At 41.5% G+C, this 20,841-nt stretch overlaps 1 protein-coding gene across 2 annotated transcripts in view; it reads left to right on the forward strand.

The window, feature by feature from the left end:
- Nucleotides 1-1,643: 1,643 nt before the first annotated feature.
- The window catches only part of LOC105551920 (adenylate kinase isoenzyme 5-like), a 76,468-nt gene continuing 57,270 nt past the window's right edge, over nt 1,644-20,841 (forward strand). For both annotated transcript variants that reach the window (XM_011997358.1, XM_011997359.1), the window contains exons 1-2: nt 1,644-1,683; nt 4,646-4,690. In XM_011997358.1, coding sequence (XP_011852748.1) covers nt 1,677-1,683; nt 4,646-4,690 — 52 coding nt within the window. In that variant the 5' untranslated portion in view covers nt 1,644-1,676. The remainder of the gene's footprint in view (nt 1,684-4,645; nt 4,691-20,841) is intronic.

Raw genomic sequence — 20,841 nt, forward strand, 5'->3', positions numbered from 1 at the left:
TCAGGCATCAAAGTGAATTAGAGGCAAGAGGCTGGTGTAAAGCACAAGCCAGAGGCTGTCCCTTCAAAATGGTACAACCTCTATGGGGAGCAGTTCGGCAAAATTCTATCAAAATTATAAATACATTTACTCTTTGACCATGCGGTCCCCTCTCTCAAAATTTAGCCTACAGTATGAAATGATATTTATGCAAATTTACTCACTGTGCCACTTTTTCCAAAAAAAAAGTCCGAGACTGGAAACTGATCCATCAATAAAGAACTAATTAACAGCAATTATGGTACCATACATACAATAGAATACTGTGCAACTGATGTTATTTGGTACTGAGACCATTCTGTACTTACATGGAAATTTCTCCAGGATACCCTGATCAGAGAAAAAGCAAATGGAGGAGCAATGTATTATAAACACATATGTATATATTAAAAAAAGCATAATGCTTTTGTATAAGAAATGGAGATCATAGTATCTATTTATGTTCACATGTATCCCTGGATATCTAGAAGTCATTTTTGTGTACCTCAAGAACAATCTGTATAAGTGGTTACCTATAAGGGGTGACAGAGTGGAGAAATGATACAGATGAAGACATAGGTGAGAGTGAGAGTTCTCACCTAGTGCCTTTTTATAAAATTCTCTTCTGAATTTTTTTCCAAACACCGTGGGCTACTCCATAAGGAAGAGAGTATCTGTTTGATTAAAAAATAAAATGAAAAATTTAAAGGTAGGCATCAATAAAAACTGATCACCCCAACTTCTTTATTTCATGCTTTGGTTCGGGGATTGGCAAGTTATGACTGAATAGTTGCCCTGTAGGGCACGGGCACGGTGGCTCACGTCTGTAATCCCAGCACTTTGAAAGGCCGAGGTAGGCAGATCACTTGAGGTCAGGAGTTTGAGACCAGCCTGGCCAACATGGTGAAACCCTGTCTCTACTAAAAATACAAAAATTAGCCCAGCACGGTGGCACATGCCTATACTCCCAGCTACTGGGGAGGCTGAGGCCCAAATTGTTTGAACCCAGGAAGTGGAGGTTGCAGTGAGCCGAGATTGCACCACTGTGCTCCAGCCTGGGCAACAGGGTGAGACTATGTCTCACAAAAAAAAAAAAAAAAAGTAGTTGCTACAGGAGAACAGGAGACACAGTGGCTCATGATGATGAAAATAGTTACTATCTAGCCCTTTACAGAAAATGATTGCCAACCCCAGCTTTAAAATTTGGAGTTACTCATAAAACAGCTGTGATCACACCTACTAGTAAGCTTCTGATATCAAAGGATTTTGTATTCTTGAAGTCAGCCTTCCTGTCCACAGATAGCTTTTGCACTTAAAAAAAAAAAAAAAAAAAAAAAAAAAAAAAACAGGTGAGATACTGTACTGGTTAAGAAGAGAGTGTGCACTCAGGACAGATGACCAGGTTTAATTTTGAGCTCTGTCCCTCACTACCCTGTCACCTTCGGCAAGTTAACTTTTAGAATTCTCAGTGCCTTTGTCTGTAAAATGTTGTCCCTCATAAAATTGTTTGGAAGTGCCTCCCTCTTACAGTTGTTTGGAAGTTAAAGTATGCCAGTGTTGCCAAGGAGTTCAGCACAATACCTGCTGTTATTATTATCTAATATTGTGATTTTTTTTAACAGGGTGATGACCAGTTAAATGTATTTGGAGAGGACACCATGGGAGGTGAGTTTTCCTTACTGATCAGATCAAAGTTGTCATTACACTAACTTTGACCATGCCTTTTTAATTAAACATCAACTTAAGAGATAAAATATTAACAGCATCACTTTTCCCTTAGCCAGGGAGCATGATGAAGAGTAGAACTCTTTGGGTCTCTCCTGCCTCCATCCATGTAAAGAACCAAAGGGGTGCATTACTAAGAGATGCATTTCCTAACTGCCCAGAGAACAGGACTCCGGAGAGGCTCAGCGAAAAGAGGATGCTCTACTGAAATATCCTTGAAACATGCTTAACACCAGGTCCCCACTGGAAGATTCAAGTATATAATAGCATCCAAAGCTCTCCCACAAGTCCTGCAGTAAAAACAGTTGTCAAACTTTAATTCAACATTCTTTAAACATAATTGAAACACAAAGGTCTTTTTCCTGCATGGTAGTTACTAGTCTGCATGTACCTTTGGGACCCAACCTATCCTACACCAGGATTATACTGCTTTGTAATTTTTGTCATATTAAAAGTTTTGCAAATGGCCGGGTGCAGTGGCTCACGCCTGTAATCCCAGCACTTTGGAAGGCCAAGGCAGGTGGATCACTTGAGGTCAGGAATTCAAGACCAGCCTGGCCAATATGGTGAAACGCTATGTCTACTAAAAATACAAAACAATTTAGAAAGGCATGGTGGTGCACACCTGTAATCCCAGCTATTCAGGAGGCTGAGGCAGGAGAATTGCTTGAACCCAAGACGATGAGGTTTCAGTGAGCCAAGGTTGCATCACTGTGCTCCAGCCTGGGTGACAGAGTGAGACTACATCTCAAAAAAAAAAAAAAAAAGTCTTGGAAAAAGTAAAAATTCCATCCATAACTAGCTATGCATGTAACTGAAAATAGATACGATTATGTGAATTTAGGACTATCCAAAAAAGAAAAGGTTCGTAATTGTCCTAAGTAAAAATACCTTCTAACATTTCTACACTGTAATAAAAGTTATACTATAAGTCATGGAAATATGTTTATAGTATTGATTCTAAACACATATAAGTAAGTGAGTTGGCTTTTTAAATAACCCCCGCTCTAATCCTGCATAGATCCATTAGCACAAGGTGGTAGGTAAAGTGTCATTTGATGATAATGGCAGGAGCAGTATGTGAAAATCACAGTCACCAAATGACATCATGGTGATTCATGAGGAGAGGTACAAATATATGAGCCATAACTTAGCTGTCACTTAGCTAAGTGCAAATAATCAACTTGGTCTCAACTGGGTAGGGGATGACTGATGGCCTAATAAATTTTCCCTTTTATTCTAGTTATAAAATTAACACATACTGTAGAAATTTTTTCAGGTATAAAATAAGAGCCATTTAAAATCTTATGACTTATAAATGATCATGGTTAACATTTTGGTACATTTCATTCCAATGCATTGCCTATATATCTATTTTTATATAGTTGAGAATGCATATGTATATACAAGTATCTCCAAATGTTTTGTATATATCACAACATAAACATGTTCCCATGTCATTAAAAAACTATATACTTAATTTGTAATGACTACATTAGATGAATGTCATGTACCATCATTAATTTTAAAATAACTATTTTTGAAAACTGAAATAGGATACAATCATACCCAAAAAAATCACAGTAATAACCAGGGTCATTTTCCCAGATTGCAAATAGACTCAGAGTTCCTTAGCTTCGTAAACATAAACTCACAGGCTGGAGAACCTGAGCTGACCATCTGGTCCCACATGTTAGGAACACCAGTGTATCTGCCTTTAATAGAAAACTTCAAACAATTTAAAGTGTTTCCTGTCGCCATGGGTTATTCTGTAAGGAGACTGGATTTGATTTAAAAATTCTTTTTGTTTATTTGTTTTTTGTTGTGAAAACCATATGGTTTCAACAGTCCCAAACTTACTTCTATTCTCTGTTTCCAGCTCTTTCTCAGCTCTTTGTTCCCAGCCCAATTCATCTTGCCCCATGCTCTCTCTTTCTTGGGTAGGGCTAGGGCTTCACTCAGCTAATTGTGAATTCCTACAAAATGTGGTATTGTGCGTATAAATGAACTACCCCAATTTCACTAAAAAACGTTTCCTAACTGTCAGAATAGTGATCTAATTTTCAAAAGTAGTTATCTACAGAAAATATGAACTGTTGTTACTCAGATAGATTTATTTTAAAAGGAAATTTTATATCACTACCTTAAATGGAAAATAACATTATTTGCTCTAAGCAGAAACTATGTTTAAAAATATTATTTTCCAGATACTCTACTTGTGTTTTAACCATCTGTATTAAAAGGAAGCTTAGCAAATGTTTTAAACATGAAATAACACCAAACTGAGATACTTAGGATGATTTAAAAGTAATTTTTAAAAATAGCTTTCTTTGTGATTCATGCTATTTAATGACATACATTTTTGCCACCAAAAGTTGATCATGCATGTTAAAATAAAAATACCTTACCGGGATAGGGAAATAAGACTGAAATGGCCAGGGCGCGGTCGCTCATGCCTGTAATCCCAGCACTTTGGGAGGCCAAGGCAGAGGGTTCACTTGAGGCCAGGAGTTCAAGACCAGCCTGGCCAACATGGTGAAACCCCCTCTCTACTAAAAATACAAAAAGTAGCCAGATGTGGTGGCATACCTGTAATCCCAGCTATTCAGGATAGCCTGAGACAGGAGAATGGCTTGAACCTGGGAGGTGGAGGTTGCAGTGAGTCAAGATAGAGACACTGCACTCCAGCCTGGGCAACAGAGTGAGACCATCTCACAAACAAACAAAAAGACTGAAATGGTCATTGGTGCTTATTAATTGTAGCCTGTTCACACATTTATTCAACTTCAAGCTTTTGTTATCAAATAAAACTACAAGGTTTGGGTTTTTACATAACATGAGTAAAACCAGGGCTTCAGTACAGTTTTTCTTGCCAATAACTTAAGTTATTTTTATTTTGAAGGTTTCATGGAAGATTTGAGAAAGTGTAAAATTATTTTCATGATTGGTGAGTAGCAGCCCTTGCATTTTCTAACAATACAATTGCTAATAATAAGAATTTGGTAGTTAAAAAGATTATTTATTTCTCACCCTATTTTGAAGTCTTTTTGGTCAAAATAGTACCCCAAGTTTTCCAGGTTCGTTCTTTCATGTATGCCGTTTTATATTGCTTTGGGATTTGTATCTTTTCAGCATGGGAAAAGTAGGACTTGAAAGAATGTCAAACTTCTGAGTTTAGCTCTACAGTAACAAAGTGAATTAAAAGGGTAAGAGGTTGTCATGTGTTAAAATCTAACACACGTGTTTTCTGTTTGAACACGGACCCTCTCCTTCCTAAACTGAATGCATCAGTTGCCACATGTTCAAATATACCTCAATAGCCAGACCCTGTATTCGACACAGCAAATAGAAAAAACTATCTAATTTGCTCTTTGCTCTAGTACAGTGAAACTTATTGATGGATGAGTTGTGGGAGAAAATGTGTTTGAGGTTTACCAACATTTTCTGAGCACCCACTATGCCCCAGGTTATCTCAATTAATCCTTATACAATCCCATTACCTAGTCTATTCCTATCACATATCCATTACATAGACAAGAAAACTGAGAGACTCAGGAAGGTTAAGGAACTTGTCCAAGGTTATAAAGCTAATGGTGTGTGAGAGCCAGATTTCCAGTTTTCCTCATGGAAATAAAGGGAACTGGCTGTGCAGTAGTTAAAAATGCACAAAAAAGGACAAATATTATCCTTTCAAAACTTAGTACTTTTTCCTCTAGTCATTCAAGTGCCTCAAAAAATTAGCACACCTACCTGTACATTTTCCAGAAAATGTCTATTTATATTCAGAAATAATGAAAAGGTCCACACCTCCTCAATGAGTGGGAAAAGAATGGTTGTCAACACTACAGAAATATAATCAGATAAACTTAGACTCTTGCAAGTTAAAATCAGAATGCCTCCTTGGAAATCTCTGAGTAAAGTTCCCTCATTATTAGATGAGGAAACTGAGGCCCAGGGAAGTTAAGGGGTCTGATCATAGTCATTCAATTAACTGGTAGCAGGGAGGGGACCAGGATCTCTGACTGAAGTTCCTCACTCCAGGCTTCTCCCTCCTCCGCACACAACTCAGTTGTGTTGGTTGTTAACCTGAATGCAAACTGTCTCACACATTCAGCCATCTGACACATGCTTATTAAATATTGAACCCCGCTGGGTAGTGAGGATTCACCGAGCTGCCATCTTAGATGAAGAAAATAATGGATATATCATTAACCTTGAAAAGTATTAGGAAGGAACCAAAGAGCTGAAATAGGGAACAGCCTGGGTCAAGTGTTCGGAGTAAAATTAGGTGATTACTTTAGAGAGGGTGACTGGGGAAGGCTTCCCTAAGAACGTAACATTTAAGCAGAGAGATAAAAGGAGAGATGGGCCCAGTGAAGGGATGAATGGGAGGTGAGAGGAGGCAAAGAGAACAGTGTGTGTCAAGCAGTGGGAATTCTTGAGACCTACCTTAGGTCCGTTTGTCATCTGCTTACCTCTAGTTGACCTTAACCTTGGGAACTGGATGGACTCTTCCCACACTTAGTTTACGTTTTTTTCAGAAAGTAAAACTTTGTTGCTTGTATCTCTTATTGAAGAGTAGCCCAATGTCATAATTTCAAAGGAAAATCAGACTAAAATTCCCTTTTCCACATAAATTTTAATAATCAATTTTCTTGGCATCCAGACCATACACAGAGTCTTATATTTTCTATTCAATTTTTATATTAGGAGCCACATTAGGAAAAGGGGAGACCCTTTAAACTTGACAGCTAGGAATTCAAAGTAGGAGCCTGTATTAGTCAGAGTTCTCTAGAGGGACGGAACTAATAGAATAAATCTATACATATAGGAATTTATTCAGTATTAACTTACGTGATCACAAGGTCCCACAATAGGCTGTCTGCAAGCTGAGGAGCAAGGAGAGCCAGTCCAAGTCGCAAAACTGAAGAACTTGGAGTTGGAGGGCAGGAAGCATCCAGCACGGGGAAAGCATATAGGCTGAGAGGGTAGGCCGGTCTCTCCTTTTCACTTTTTTCTGCCTGCTTTGTATTTGCTGGCAGCTGATTGGATTGTGCTCACCAGATTAAGAGTGGATCTGCCTTCCCCAGCCCACTGTCTCAAATGTTAATCTCTTTTGGCAACACCCATACAGACACACCCAGGATCAATACTTTGTATCCCTCAATCCAATCAAGTTCACACTCGGTATTAACCATCACAGAGCCCTTTATTATCACATAGAACTCTGTGTTTTTAAAAATGTGGTCCAAAGAAGCTTCCAAAAATAATACAGTATGTTTTGTGGTTGTTGTTACTGTCTTGGCAGTGATATTACCTCCGACTTTATCCATTGTTTAACACTCACAGTTGAACTGTGAAATGTATTGTCAAATGCCACTTCCTCTCTCTAGGCATAACTAAAGACCTCACCTGTTACTAAGTCCTGTGCCCTTCAGAAGGTCAAACAGCACAGTAGAAGATCTTTGGAATTAGGCAAAGCTCGAGACCTCCAAGGGTCCATAGATCACCCTCTAAGAATTGCTGCACTGAGCAAAAGATTTTTCTTCTATCTAACCAAACTCTCCTGTATTTCAATTTACGGATCAGTAAAAGAGATTTCAGCTTACTGTTTGGGCCATAGAAGGTACAAAGCCACTGTGATACAAGGGAAAATGACTGCTCTTTTTCTAGTGTACATACTGGACTCTGAGAATTAAGGCCTTAGTTCTAAATACTTCCTTGCCAGGTGGCAGAATGGTATTTTGGGACTGCTTTATTATAAGTCAATTTAAGCCTTATAAAAATATTCCAGATGTCATAGACACACCCATAGCTTTTGAGACACACACCGACTCAAAAGTCGGTTTCTTTCAGTGAAACAGTGTGGTTTTGTCTATTTGAGAAGATGGCTGAATTGTCACTTTTCAAATTATTGTCTTGGCATATACCCAGAAAACACTGGGGCTGCGGTATTACCCGGAGTCTAGGTTGACGTCCTCACTATTTGTCTTAAGACAAAATTAATACGCCTAAAGCATTCTCCCCCTGTTTTAACATATCCAGTAGCTCCTTTTTGTCCACAGAAAGGTCCAGACTTCTTAGACTGGTTTTCTGGTCTTTCCCATTTCCCATCACACTCCCATGTCAATCTTTGGCTCCAGCCATGCCTGCATCCTTATTATCGCTTGAGCTTGTCGCACTTTGCCAGCGCTTTCACTTGAAATGTCTTCTCCCCTATTAATCATGCCCCAAGGTCAGAGTTAAGTTCTAGCTCCCTGAGAACTCAGCTGTAATCACCAGCCTTCCTCCTCTGCGCTCCTCCTCCCCTGTGTCTACATCATTCATTCGGTACTACTTAATGACTAGAACAACAAATATTTGTTGGAATAATGAATTCTTTAAGAAGCAGTGTGGTCTGTTTCCATAACAACCAAAATTGCAATTGGGATTCCTGGCCTAGAACTGGCAAGCAGCTTGTTGCTGCTGTGGCTTTTTCTTGCAGGATGGTTTTCATGTTAATTAGGAGCCTAATCAGATGCTCCTTTCTCCACAAAGCTGCTACCCTCTCACTGAGAACAAGTAAAAGCAACTTTTCCCCTGAGCTGGTGCTGTTTCTTGCTCATTTGCAGGGCAGTAGTCACAGGTGGAGCAGGTGATAGCACTGATGGTCATCTGAGTAGAAAAAATGTTCAGGGCAAGTGTACCATCTGCACCAAAGGGGAAGGTGGCAAGGACCGACCCAGTCGACCCTTTGAATACTATGTGAATAGTACATTCTTGTTCCCGAAGAAAGCAGCTCAGTAGCTGTTTATAAAGAAATACCTTTCAAAGAACAAAGAAGGGATCCCACAGGGTAGGTCCAGATGATCGAAAGGACTGAAAAAGATGCTATGGACTTCGGTTGTTCACATACAAGATATAAGAACCTGCGCTGATATACAAGACAGGGACTCAGTCATTTCTGATAACTGAAAATTATTTGGAAAATGTAAAAATATCCTTTAAGGAGCCTCATTATGTCCCACTAACAGGTTCCTACAGTTTTTCACAACCTTTTCTGGTACATTTCTTTCCTTTTTTCTTTTTTTCTTTTCAATCTCTTGATCATTATTTTGCTATAAGCCCATTTATTTTGCCTTCTTTTCCCTTCTCCATTTTTCATTGCCTGCCTATGCCCAAAATGTGACATAATCTAAATTCCTCCTAATTTATATCCAAAGCTTGGGTAGAAGTGCTCCAATTTGGAAAACACATCTGACTTTTCAGGTGAGGTATGATGTTAATGACAGAATGATCAAGACATCATTCAGAGGCCATAGCTTTCAATGTGTCAGGGACACAGGTGGCCTGGTGTATATTGGCATTGGTGCTGTGATAAACTGTTTTTAAGTAGTGAGCTTTGGGAGGTATTTTGGCAATATTTTATGTTAATTTCTGCATTTTTAACCACCGCACAAATAGTCCTATCTATTTTCCTAAGGAAAACTGGAGAAATAAGAGTTTTTGCTTAAAACTCAATATTGCAGTGCCTGCCACTATTTCATTATAGCCATGTTGCCATTTCATTGTTGCCTTATTATTAAAAAAACATGAATTGAATTTTTTTTTTTTTTTTTTTTTTTTGAGATGGAGTTTCACCTTTTCTCCCAGGCTGGAGTGCAGTGGTGCTATCTTGGCTCACTGCCACCTCTGCCTTCTGCTTTCAAGTGATTCTCCTGCCTCAACATCCCAAGTAACTGGAATTATAGGCACCCGCCACCATGCCTGACTAATTTTTATGTTTTTAGTAGAAACAGGGTTTCACCATGTTGGCCAGGCTGGTCTCCATCTCCTGACCTCGTGATCCACCTGCCTCGGCCTCCCAAAGTGCTGGGATTACAGGCGTGAGCCCCTGTGCCTGGCCATGAATTGATTTTTTAAAGTCTCTACTTGGTGCTTAACATGAACACTTTTGATGGAATTGACTCACATATTTGTTTAAATTAGATATGAAAGAAATCGGATTATTTTAACTCGGTGTGGCTGTAACAGCAGCCAACATTTATTGAGCAGTTCACACGTACCAGACACTACATAAAGCACTTTACACTGTTGTCTTACTGAATGCTCATACCCATCCTCTGGAGTCAGCACAATTACTATCCTGATTTTTCGAGTAAGACATTAGGGAGTTCAGTTATTTGCTAGTAAGTGGTGGATCTGGAGGTTGAAAGCATGGATTTTGGCAAAAAACACTGCCTGTTGTTTTTGTTTTTTCTTGAAGTGACAGGCTTTATTTATTTTCAAGAAAATTTCTGCCAGATACTGAAGTCTGAAAAACACCACAGTTTGTTTGTTAGATGCTCTTTCAGAAAGTAGACACAGTGTTCACTTTTAAAAGCAACTGATTCAGCTACTTAAATAATCACACAAGTGCTTTTCCCAAAACAAAAGCAAAAACCATAGGTGTGCTGAAGAGCCTTATGTGTATTTCCCATTTTGTCACACAGAATATTAAAATGATGTGTGCTTAAGGGTAAAAATTAAATAAAATATGTCTTTTTTACTGCTTCATCAAGGGCATTCTTATGTAACATTGGCATTTTCTTTCTTGTTTTTAACTGTGAGTACATGGTAGTGAAGCACACGACCAGTACCACAGGACTAACAACACTGCTGCCGTGCACCAAGGTTTACAACCATTGCTTCTGCACCACCTCCAAAAAGCTAATAACTTCTTAGTGTTATAATGAATATAGGGGACCTCTAATGTCTGTGGACCACACTTTGAGAACCACCACCATGGGGTTACTTGGGGGTTGGGGTGGGTGTGTTGAGCACGTACGTAGGACAGAGAGAAACCCCAGATATAGTACTTAGGGATCTCAAAAGGAAAAAGTTCCTCATGCCTTTCCAAGCAAATAACCTCACAAATGTGAGGAAGAGGTCAGGGGCAAAATAGTGTATCTGCTGAAAGCCCTGTTTCTCTGGGCTCCTGTTGGCCTGGAAAAAGTTCTGAGTGCTTCTCTGTGGCCAGTGGTGCAAGGGGTGCCTAAAACGAAAGTCTGTGCACTTGTCAGAAGAAGGCAAAGAGGACTATAGCAGGAGGTCCCAAAGCAGGGGGCTGGATGGAAGGTGGAGGGGGTACAGCCCAGAGGAGCAACAGCACCAGGAAGAACCAGAACTGAAGGGAGGGCAACGAAAACCTGCAAGGTGGGAGAATGACGTGGAGACTGAACTTTGAACTGGACTATCAAGGTTATCAGAAATGACTGGATTGGACTAAGAAAACCCAGACTGGATTTGACTGTTTCCACTCCGAAGTGAAATCGGGCAGCTCATGAGCTAGGGGCGGGTGTGATGGTTAATTTTAGGTGTCAACTTGACTGGGTTAAGGGACACACAGCTAGCTGGTAGAGCATTATTTCTGGCTGTGTCTGTGAAGGTATTTCCAGAAGAGACTGGCATTTGAATCAGTGGACTGAGTAAGGAAGATCCACCCTCACCAATGTGGGTGGGCACCATCCAATCTGTTCTGGCTCAGCTAGAACCAAACAGCTGAGGAAAGATGAATTTGCTCGCTCTCCTCTGGAGCTGGGTCATCCATTTTCTCCTGCCCTTGGACACCAGCAGCAGCCCCCACCACCCTGCCAGCTTCTCAGGTCTTTGGACTCAGACTGAACTACACCCCCCCACCTTCCCTGTTCCTCTGCTTGTAGAAGGCCTATTATGGAACTCCTTGGCCTCCATAATGGAGTGAACCAATTCTCATAATAAGCCCATGTGTACATACGGCCTTGTAATGGGAATAAGAAGCAACAGGATATATACACCCTGTCGCTTCTGTTTCTCTGGAGAACGCTGACATGCAGCTGGGGTCACCTAGAAAATAAGTTGCCATCTGACTCTCCAGCCTTTGGCCTGGCCCAACTGGAGCACTGTTCCAGCTCCAAACACAGGCACCAGATCTCCACAGTTCTTTCTCACCTGAAGGGATGCAGACACCAAGGGCCTCTTTCACACTCTCCCAGGCCTGACACCTGTGTTTTCAAAGTCCAGGCCATTCAGAATGGGAAAGTAAAGAAAAAGAGACATTGGACTGCTTTCCAAGAGAGCCTCAAATGCATTTACCAACTAAAGAGATATACTTCTAATGTTGGAGAAATGTGGGCATTTTGTGGTGACAATGATCCTACTTAATTATATAAACCTTTTCACTGCAAAAAGGCTGTAAGTAATGTTTAACTAGAATGCAATGCATTCTTCATTTAATCAAAGCAAATTAATAAGCCTTTATCAAGGGCTTACTATGCTCAAAGAACTGTGAAATCCAGAAAGACATAAAACGGTCCTTGCAACACTGCATGACATGGCAGGAATTTAGGACTCATCTAGAAGGGCAAATTACTGCTAAACAGAAAAGAGCCCAAGTACATGAGGTTACCCGGTAAGGGGAATGGAGGCCTCATACTCATTGTGTCCCTACCCATTGGTTGAAATCCTTTTGGAAGCACTATTAATTCACCAACTGAGGCACCTGATGAAGTTTTAGGCATTTGGCCTGTTCACTAAAGGCTAAGTGTATTAAAGGAACTGGCCAATGTTCCTTGTCTGTTTAGTCCTGCTTATTGATTAGCAATTGAGTAAAGGGACATCTCCAGGCTGACTCACTGAGAGCCTCTTTTGCTTGTTTAGAGAGCCACTCTGAATGATCAGGGGACACTGGCAGATGCTGCAGGATCCAGCAGGCCCCAGCACTGGAGAGAAGAGAATACCTAAAGTCTTGTGTTTGTATCCAAGTTCTGTGTACCCTTGGGCCAACCCCTTATCTCCTCTGGATTTCTTTTAAAATAACAAAATCTCTGTCAGCTCCAAATTTGAGTGACAAGTTAACACGGTGATAAATTGGAAACTTGTACAACAGAGACATAGCCCAAGTATAAGTGAAGCATGAAGGCAATTAAATAAGTCAAACACCCCATCCTCTAGTCTTAAAATGTTCATTTTAATTATCTAATAACAAGATTAAAACTAGCATATACTGGTGACCTACTGTGTTCCAGATACTGTGCTGTCTTCATATGTAGTATCTTTTTTTTTTTTTGAGACGGAGTCTTGCTCAACTGTTGCCCAGGCTGGAGTGCAGTGGCTTGATCTCAACTCACTACAAGCTCTGCCTCCCGGGTTCACGCCATTCTTCTGTTTCAGCCTCCTGAGTAGCTGGGACTACAGGCACCCGCCACCATGCCCGGCTAATTTTTTTGTATTTTTAGTAGAAACGGGGTTTCACCATGTTAGCCAGGATGGTCTCGATCTCCTGACCTCGTGCTCTGCCTGCCTCAGCCTCCCAAAGTGCTGGGATTACAGGTCTGAGCCACCACACCCGGCCCCCATATGCAGTATCTTATTTAATCCTCACACCAGTGATCAACACTCATATTCTTCCCCATTTTACAGGGAAGAAATTGAAGAAATCAAGCCTCAAAAAGGTTAAATAACTTTCCCAGGGTTACACAGTTAATAAGTGACAGAATTGAGACTCAGACCCAAGTTTCTCAGACATCAAAGCCCATGCTCTAAAAGTGTCTATAGATACAAAGCAAGGAAACCAAAATGTAGATGAAGTTGTGGGAATAGAGTGGGTGAGGGAAGTTTGCCATAATTATTTGAATAAGTGCTGCAATTTTCTGTTTTACTTTGCTCCTGTATATCTAGCCATTGATGTCTGAAAACAAAGGTCAAATATGATACAAAGTGAATATTAATGACAAAGACCTCTGTTTACCCCAGCCATGTTTCTCTCCATTATGTAAAATTCCATTTTAACTTCAAAACAGGAAACAATTTGAACCCATAAAAGTATCCTAAACCATCACTGAAAGTACAGTGATTTCAGAATTTGTGCTATGTCTTTTGCCATAAAGAAATAGCATAGGCACCTGTTTTGTGAGCATTGCCAAAACTACTTCTGAGGGCCATTGGCAAAATTCAGCAAGTGTTTGCGCGTGTGATGCTGGGTGGGTCTGAGGGAACCTGGTCATGGTGAGATTTTCTCTGTGGGTGGGATGGAGTAGCTCCCCTGTATACTGATCTCAAATAGTGGCCTAGTGTGGAGGTAGAGGGGAAAAATCCTACACAAGCGGATATATAGACTTAAAGGAGGGTGCTTAAACTCCCCACATGATAAAGATATTTTCTCCCTGCTATAGTACATTCATCCATTAGGTATATATGGCTTTGGGTGAATTTTGTTCATTTGACACATTTATTGAGTTTCTACTATGTATCAGCAAAATGGCAGCCTAAGGATACACAGATGAAAGGCAAGGCTCCCTAGTCTCAGGGAGCTCATGTTGTAGGGAAGAAGCCAACAAATAGCACAGCTTGGCACACGCAATGGCAGAGGCGCAGGCCGTGGGGAGCAAGACTGAAGTAGGGATCAGGGTTGAGAAAGGACCTGAGAGCTGAGTCCAAAAGAAGAAAAGGAATTGGCCAAGTGCTAAGTGGGAAGAAAGCGAGGGTGAGCCCAGGGCAAGGACTGAGGGAACGGTGTGTGCAGGAGGGAGCCTCAGAGATGAGATGGATGGGAAGTGGTAAGAGCAGAGCTGGAGACAAGGCAAAATCTGGGTCACGAGAGGCTGTGATCCAAGGAGAGGTAGTATGAACTTCATCCTGTGGCAGTGAGGCACCATGAAAGCTTTTACTTCCAACTTCGGATGGAGCACTCTAGCAACCAGGACAGGAAGCCTAGGCTTCAGCACAAGGTCAGCCGAGGTCATCAGAATGGTCATTCAGGTAAGGAAAAAGGAGACAGTTGAGGTGAAAAACGAAAAGCAGATCCAAGAGATTTAGGAGGGAGAATCAACGGACCATAAAGATCCATTGTGGGAACAGGTGAATGAGAGGACCTGAGCGTGCCTCAGAAGCAGCTGGTTTAAACAGCCACATGGATGAAAGTGCCATGCAAAGAGAAGGAATTTGCAGAAGAAATCAGTTTTGAGAGACAGATGAGTTCAGTTTTAAACTTTTTTGTTTGTTGTTGTTGTCAGCCTTTGTCACCCAGGCTGAGGTGCAGTGATGCAATCATGGCTCACTGCAGCCTCAACTTCCCAAGTTCAGGTGATCCTGCCACCTCAGTCCCCGGAGTAGCTGAGACTACAGGCACACACCACCACATCTGGCTTAGCTTTTGTGTTTTTTGATAGAGAGAGGGTTTCACCATGTTTCCCAGGCTGGTTTTAAACTCTTAGGCTTAAGCCATCTACCCACCTTGGCCTCCCAAAGCACTGGGATTACAGTCACGAGCCACTGCGCCTGGCCAGTTTTAAACATCTTAAGATTGAGGTGCTTATGGGACATCCAAGCAGTGATGTCCATTAAAAAAGAGATTTTTCACAGCTGATACCAAAAAGACAAGTTCTGGCTATAGATACAGATGTGAAGCCATGTATGTGCAAGAAGTCACCCAGTGAACTTAGGGAGGGTGAGGCTGGAAGACAGCTAAGACCTGGAGCCTTCCCAAGACCCCTGCCAGAGCCAGAGGAGAAGAGCACAGGGAGGAAAGTGGGACATCTAGAGCAAATGGCATCACAGAAGGCAAGGGAGGAGAGCTTCCATCTGGGAACGGTTCACTCAAATGTCATGAAAATTGTCTGTGGAGTTTGGCAACAGGTGAGTCATTGGTGACTGGTGACAGCAGTTCCAGAGGAACAGGAAGGGGTAAAGCCAGAGGGTTAGGGGTGACTAGGAGGTAAGTAAATGGGGATCTATCTGTACAGACTACACTTTCAAGAAAGTTGACTCTGAGAGAAGAGAAAGAGTTAAGACTATTTAAAGGAAAGTGAATATTCAGGGTGGAATATTTTTAAAATGAGAGACTCAAGCTCATTTGTATAAAGAGGGAGGCATTACAGGCTTTAGTCAAGAGCAACGCTCCATGAGTTCAAACGCCGGTTCCTACGTGTACAGCTGTGTGACCTTGGGCATCATCCTTACACTCACTGTTCCTCGGTTTCCTCACCTGTCCTCTGGAAGTAATGATCGTACCTAGGTCATGGGGTTGATGGGAGAGTGAAATGAGTGAGAACATGCAACAGGGCTCCTAGTGAATGCAAACAGTAGCTGTCACTGTAGCTACTCTATGCAGAGGGAGGGGAGACATCCAATGAGAGGGAGAGAGTCTTGAGAAAAGGAGGATGAGGATGGATTCAGAAGTGAATTGGAACAAGGAAAGGAACAAGATGAGGAAACCGTAACAGAAGTTTAGAGGTTAAATTCCTGTTTGTTTCCTCAGTGTTTCCTCCTCAGCGTTTCCTGTTAACATTAAACACTCCCTAAGGGACTGAGCTGTTAAGTGGTATTTCACCTACACCCAGCTGTAGTTGGCTGAGATCACTCAGTTGAAATGAGAATGTGTCTCTGAAGCCCTGGGCTTCAGCCTGCCTATATGCTGCCATTTTCTCTAGCTGACACATTCTTGCAGTTGTTTACAACAACCCAGCCCTGCGGGAGACCATTTTACCATAGGAGACCGTTTTTTGCCTTGAAGAATGAAGCAGAGTAACAATGCAGTGATTTAGGGGGTCAGTGACTATTTTGGCCCTCCAAATGTAACACTCACAAAGTGTTTCCTTTCCAATTTGCTCCAGGCTCCTCTGAACCAAGAGTCTGAGTGTTCTCTTAGCTGCAAATGAAAACATATTTAAACCAACCATCAGGTGGTTAAGGCAATAAAGCACTCTTTCCTCTTGGAACGAAGTGTAGCTGTTTAGCTTTACTGTGACTTATGTTCCTGTGACCCAGGTGATAGTTTTTCTCTTATTTGTCTGGGGCCCTGGCTCTGAAGATGTTCCTCCTGGTTCTGCCAGGCTGCAGGGAATGCCTTCAACTAGCAAGTGGGTCACGCGTTACTGCCACGCATCCACCCATCACCACCGGCCCAGGGGCTTTGGTGTAAAGTGCATTGAACCGATTTGGGCCAGTTATGTATGACCCTGTTTGGACTAACTCTTGTAGTCAATGCAGGGAAAGCTGGTGGGGAAGAGCCACAAGCAGAACACACTGGTTTTTTTGGAAGTCCTCAGCATGGTCTGGGTGGAGCCATTGAGGCAAGCACTGAGACTGCCTCTCATTCCAACATCTGCTGTTGAGAAAGGAAGAGAACGTTCAGCAGTGGGAAACCTGGCCGAGGCCAGCCAGCAGACTCCTAGAGAGACCCCTTGGGAACCCCTTCAGAGGACGATTTGCTGGAAGGCAGTGATGACCAGTTGATTGGAGGGTGAGCTTTACTAAATCTCCTAGATGACAGAGAGCATGCCCTTTTTCCTTTTGCTTTCTTTTTTTTTTTTTTTCATTTGCTTCTGCAGCACCTATCAGGATGCCTGGCATTTAGTAGGCATTCAGTATATGTCTTTAGAATGAATGAATGGAATGGAATGGAAGAGTGGAAAATGATGAAAGCTCAGATTAAGTTACTTCCCCCTAAGTTCCTCAAACTCAGGTGTGACTAATACAGACCCATTATCGAAGCAAATGTACTAATCTGTCTTCCAGTAATAACCATCTCAGAGCCATAATGATAAGAGCAGAGGTTTGAGGTAAAACAATGAGGCATGGCTATTTTTAAGAATCAATCATAACTAAGAAACTCTTCCTCTGGTCCTGAAGGATCAATGTGGGGTCTTTATAAAGTCTTTATGGCCCCTTCCCACAAAATACATAAAACCAAAAAAAAGAGATACAGCTTTTGGTAAATTTGCCTTAGTAAGGTAGCACACAGTCTCCATATTAGAATCAGGTTCTAGTCCACCATTAGGTAGGTGATACCATCAGGAAGCCAAGTCAAAATACAAAACAAATAACAATTACATTGATGATACAGATCCCAAATGCCACCATCCTTCAAAGAATGGAGTGTGTACTGGAGTTGATGTGTTGATAAAGTGTCCATTAAAGACAAAAGAAGGCCAGGCACAGTGGCTCACTCCTGTAATCCCAGCACTTGAGGAGGCCAAGGCGGGCAGATTGCCTGAGGTCAGGAGTTCGAGATCAGCCTGAGCAACATGGTGAAACCCCGTCTCTACTAAAAATATAAAAAAGTTAGCCAGATGTGGTGGGTGCCTATAATCCCAGCTATTCTGGAGGCTGAGGCAGGAGAATCTCTTGAACCTATGAGGCAGAGGTTGCAGTGAGCCAAGATCACACCATTGCACTCCAGCCTGGGCAGCAAAGTGAGACTCCATCTCACAAAAAAAAAAAAAGAACAAGCAAAGGCTGACTTATCCATCATTATTGTGATAAGTACGGTCGTGTTCTTTTGTTTTGTTTTGTTTTGTTCTTGTTTTTGTTTTTTATATGTTCCCACCCATCGCAGAACTTACAATCTGTTCAGTGAAGCCAGAATTCATGCTTATAAAAACTTCGGAGCCCATACAGGGCAGTGCAGAATTAACTGAAAAGGAACCATTCAGTGAAGGTTAACAGAGATGAGGGGACAAAGAAAGCACAACGGTTGGACCCTCTTCCTAGAAAAGCTGAGAACCGAGGGGAGTCTCAAAGAATGGATGGGATTTCCTAAGTTCGAGAGAGGGCTGAGGAGAGAGGGATGGCAAGCAGGCAGATTCCAAGTTAGGGGCAAATCACAGCAGTAGGGATATGCCCCTCATGGCCCAGGAATGGGAAGGAGATGGGCCAAACCTTGAAAGGCCTGGATGCATGAATGTGATGTTGACTGAAGACCAGTCCTGAGCTGGTGAGCACGGCAGGCAAGGAAACACCAGGAGGACAAACTGCCCTCCACAAATTCTCCCATATACAGTCATGCATCACTTAACAACGGGGGTGCGTTCTGAGGAATACCTCGTCAGGCAATTTCCTTGTTATGAAAACTAGTGTGTACTCACACAAACCTAGATGGTGTAGCCTACTATGCACCTAGGGTATGTGGTATAGCCTATTGCTCCCAGGCTACAAACCCATGTTACTATACCAAATAGCATAAATACATAGTAACACCATGGTAAGTATTTGTGTATTTAAACATAGAAAAGACACAGTAATAATACAGTGTATTATAGTATCAGGGGACCATCCTCTATGCAGTTCATCACTGAGTGAAATGTTGTTATGCAGCCCATGACTGGACATTATACCTTCTTCTTTTACTTTTTTCTTTTAATACTGTCCATGAATGTAAGGGTGGGAGGATGCAAATATAGAAAAAGGTTTACATTTAAAGTAGTAGCTCAGGTCAAATAAAATTAGAGCCCTTGTCTTCTAGTCTTCTCCAAAGAAGAAAGAATCCTGAACTAAAATATTAGCCCCAGTGCTGTACAACATCACTGGATAGTGTAAAATCAGAGACTGTGCCTATTTTACTCACTCCTTTCTGGCAGGAGGAGCACAGAGCTCAAAGAGGGGTTACTCTAGCTTAATCCCTAATCAAGTCAGGAAGTGAATCTTGAACATCACTGACAGATAACTATCTAGTCTTGACTTCAGTACTTCGAGTGTCAGGGTATTCACTATCTATTAATAATAGATGACTAATAACAATTGCCCCTCTTTGAACTCTGAATCAGTTAGGATTTTGTTTGGTTGAAAGTTTTTTTAAAAAATAACTAGTTAAGGTAAAAATGTATTTTATGTAAATTTTAGGTACAAGCAGTCATAGCAGTGGTATGACCTGCTGTGGCCTCAGAGACTCAGGTTCCCTATATTTTTCTGCTCCTTTGTGTGGCTTCTCCAGAGTTATCTCATGTCCCAAAATGGTTGCTGAAGCTCCAGCCCTAATGTCCTAAGCCCATTAAAAAGGAAAGAGGAAATGGGGCAGAAGAACTTGCTTCTTCCCTTTAAGGTCACTGCCTTGAAGTTGCATTCACCATTCCACTGACATCTCATTGGTCAGGAAGGCACTTCTACCTGCAAGGAAGTCTGATAAATGTAGTCCATGTTTCAGATAGCCGTGTGCCCACAATAAAAATCATGAGGTTTAATTTTTTACAAAGAAGGAGGAAGTAGATATCATGTTTCTATGACAGAGTCTAATGTAGGCCTCCGCCTGGAAAATCCAGGAAAAATAGATTTGGCTTTCAAAAAAAAAAAAAAAAAAAGTTTTGGTTTTTAATCTTCCTTGGTAGGACCATGCTCACCAAAACAATAGGAAGAAGATGCTTGTCTGTGGAGTGGCTGCTACCAACAGTGTCCATGGCGGCAGCAGAATTTAGCTGCACCTCGCAGAGGCCTACAGTTTACTCTCAAAGTCAGAACAAAGCAAGTTGGCAGAAGCTGCACCCCCGCTTTTGAAGGCCTTCTTTTGGAGCTGTCCAACAGTCCCTCTTGGACTACTCACCAAAGCCCCAGGAATGCCACCGCCTCTCACACCCTGCTGTGGTATAGGTGAACTCAGGTGGCACTGTCCTAGCCTTGAGCCCTAGTGGAAGACACTGGCTGCATCCACTTGGTCTCCCCAGCAGAGGAGATGGTGCGTTTCTATTGGGCATCTGTTGTCCATAGGAAAGTCTTCCTAAGACTGAATCAAAACCTGCCCTGTCAAAACTTCCAATATTTAGGCACTTCTGTCTGGTGTCCTAGGCTCTATATCTAGTACATAATTAAAATCACCTACCAGGTTTTTCACCAAAAATAAAAATTGCTAAGAGTTAACATTGTAACATAAAATTAATACTACTAAAAACCATCAGTTTCACATGTCAGGCCTGTGAGGAAGTGAATTGTGCTTTTAGTAAAAGAGTATAAGAAGGCATGGGAATGTACATTTTTGCCTAGTTTGGAGGATTAAAGGATTGTTTAAAATTAGACATGATAAACCTAAAAGTTTGAGCAAGTTTTGGAAGGCTTGTGAAAAATTAATTGTAAAAGATTTTGTGTATGAACATATTGGCTAAATTTAAAGGGGTTTTATTCAGTTTTTTCCACGCTTTTGGAATAAAGCAAAACATGGTTTTCTAAGAGCACAGATCTGTTCTTTAACAAGAATTTGTAAAGAGTTATAAAAGGTTTATGAGAAGCTCACCTTATGCTCAAACTGATTTAGACTGGATAGATTTGTCTATATGGTTTTATTAAAAATTGGGATTGATGGCCGGGCGCGGTGGCTCAAGCCTATAATCCCAGCAC

Source organism: Mandrillus leucophaeus, unplaced genomic scaffold (assembly GCF_000951045.1).
Source record: "Mandrillus leucophaeus isolate KB7577 unplaced genomic scaffold, Mleu.le_1.0 Scaffold539, whole genome shotgun sequence".
NCBI lineage: Eukaryota > Metazoa > Chordata > Mammalia > Primates > Cercopithecidae > Mandrillus > Mandrillus leucophaeus.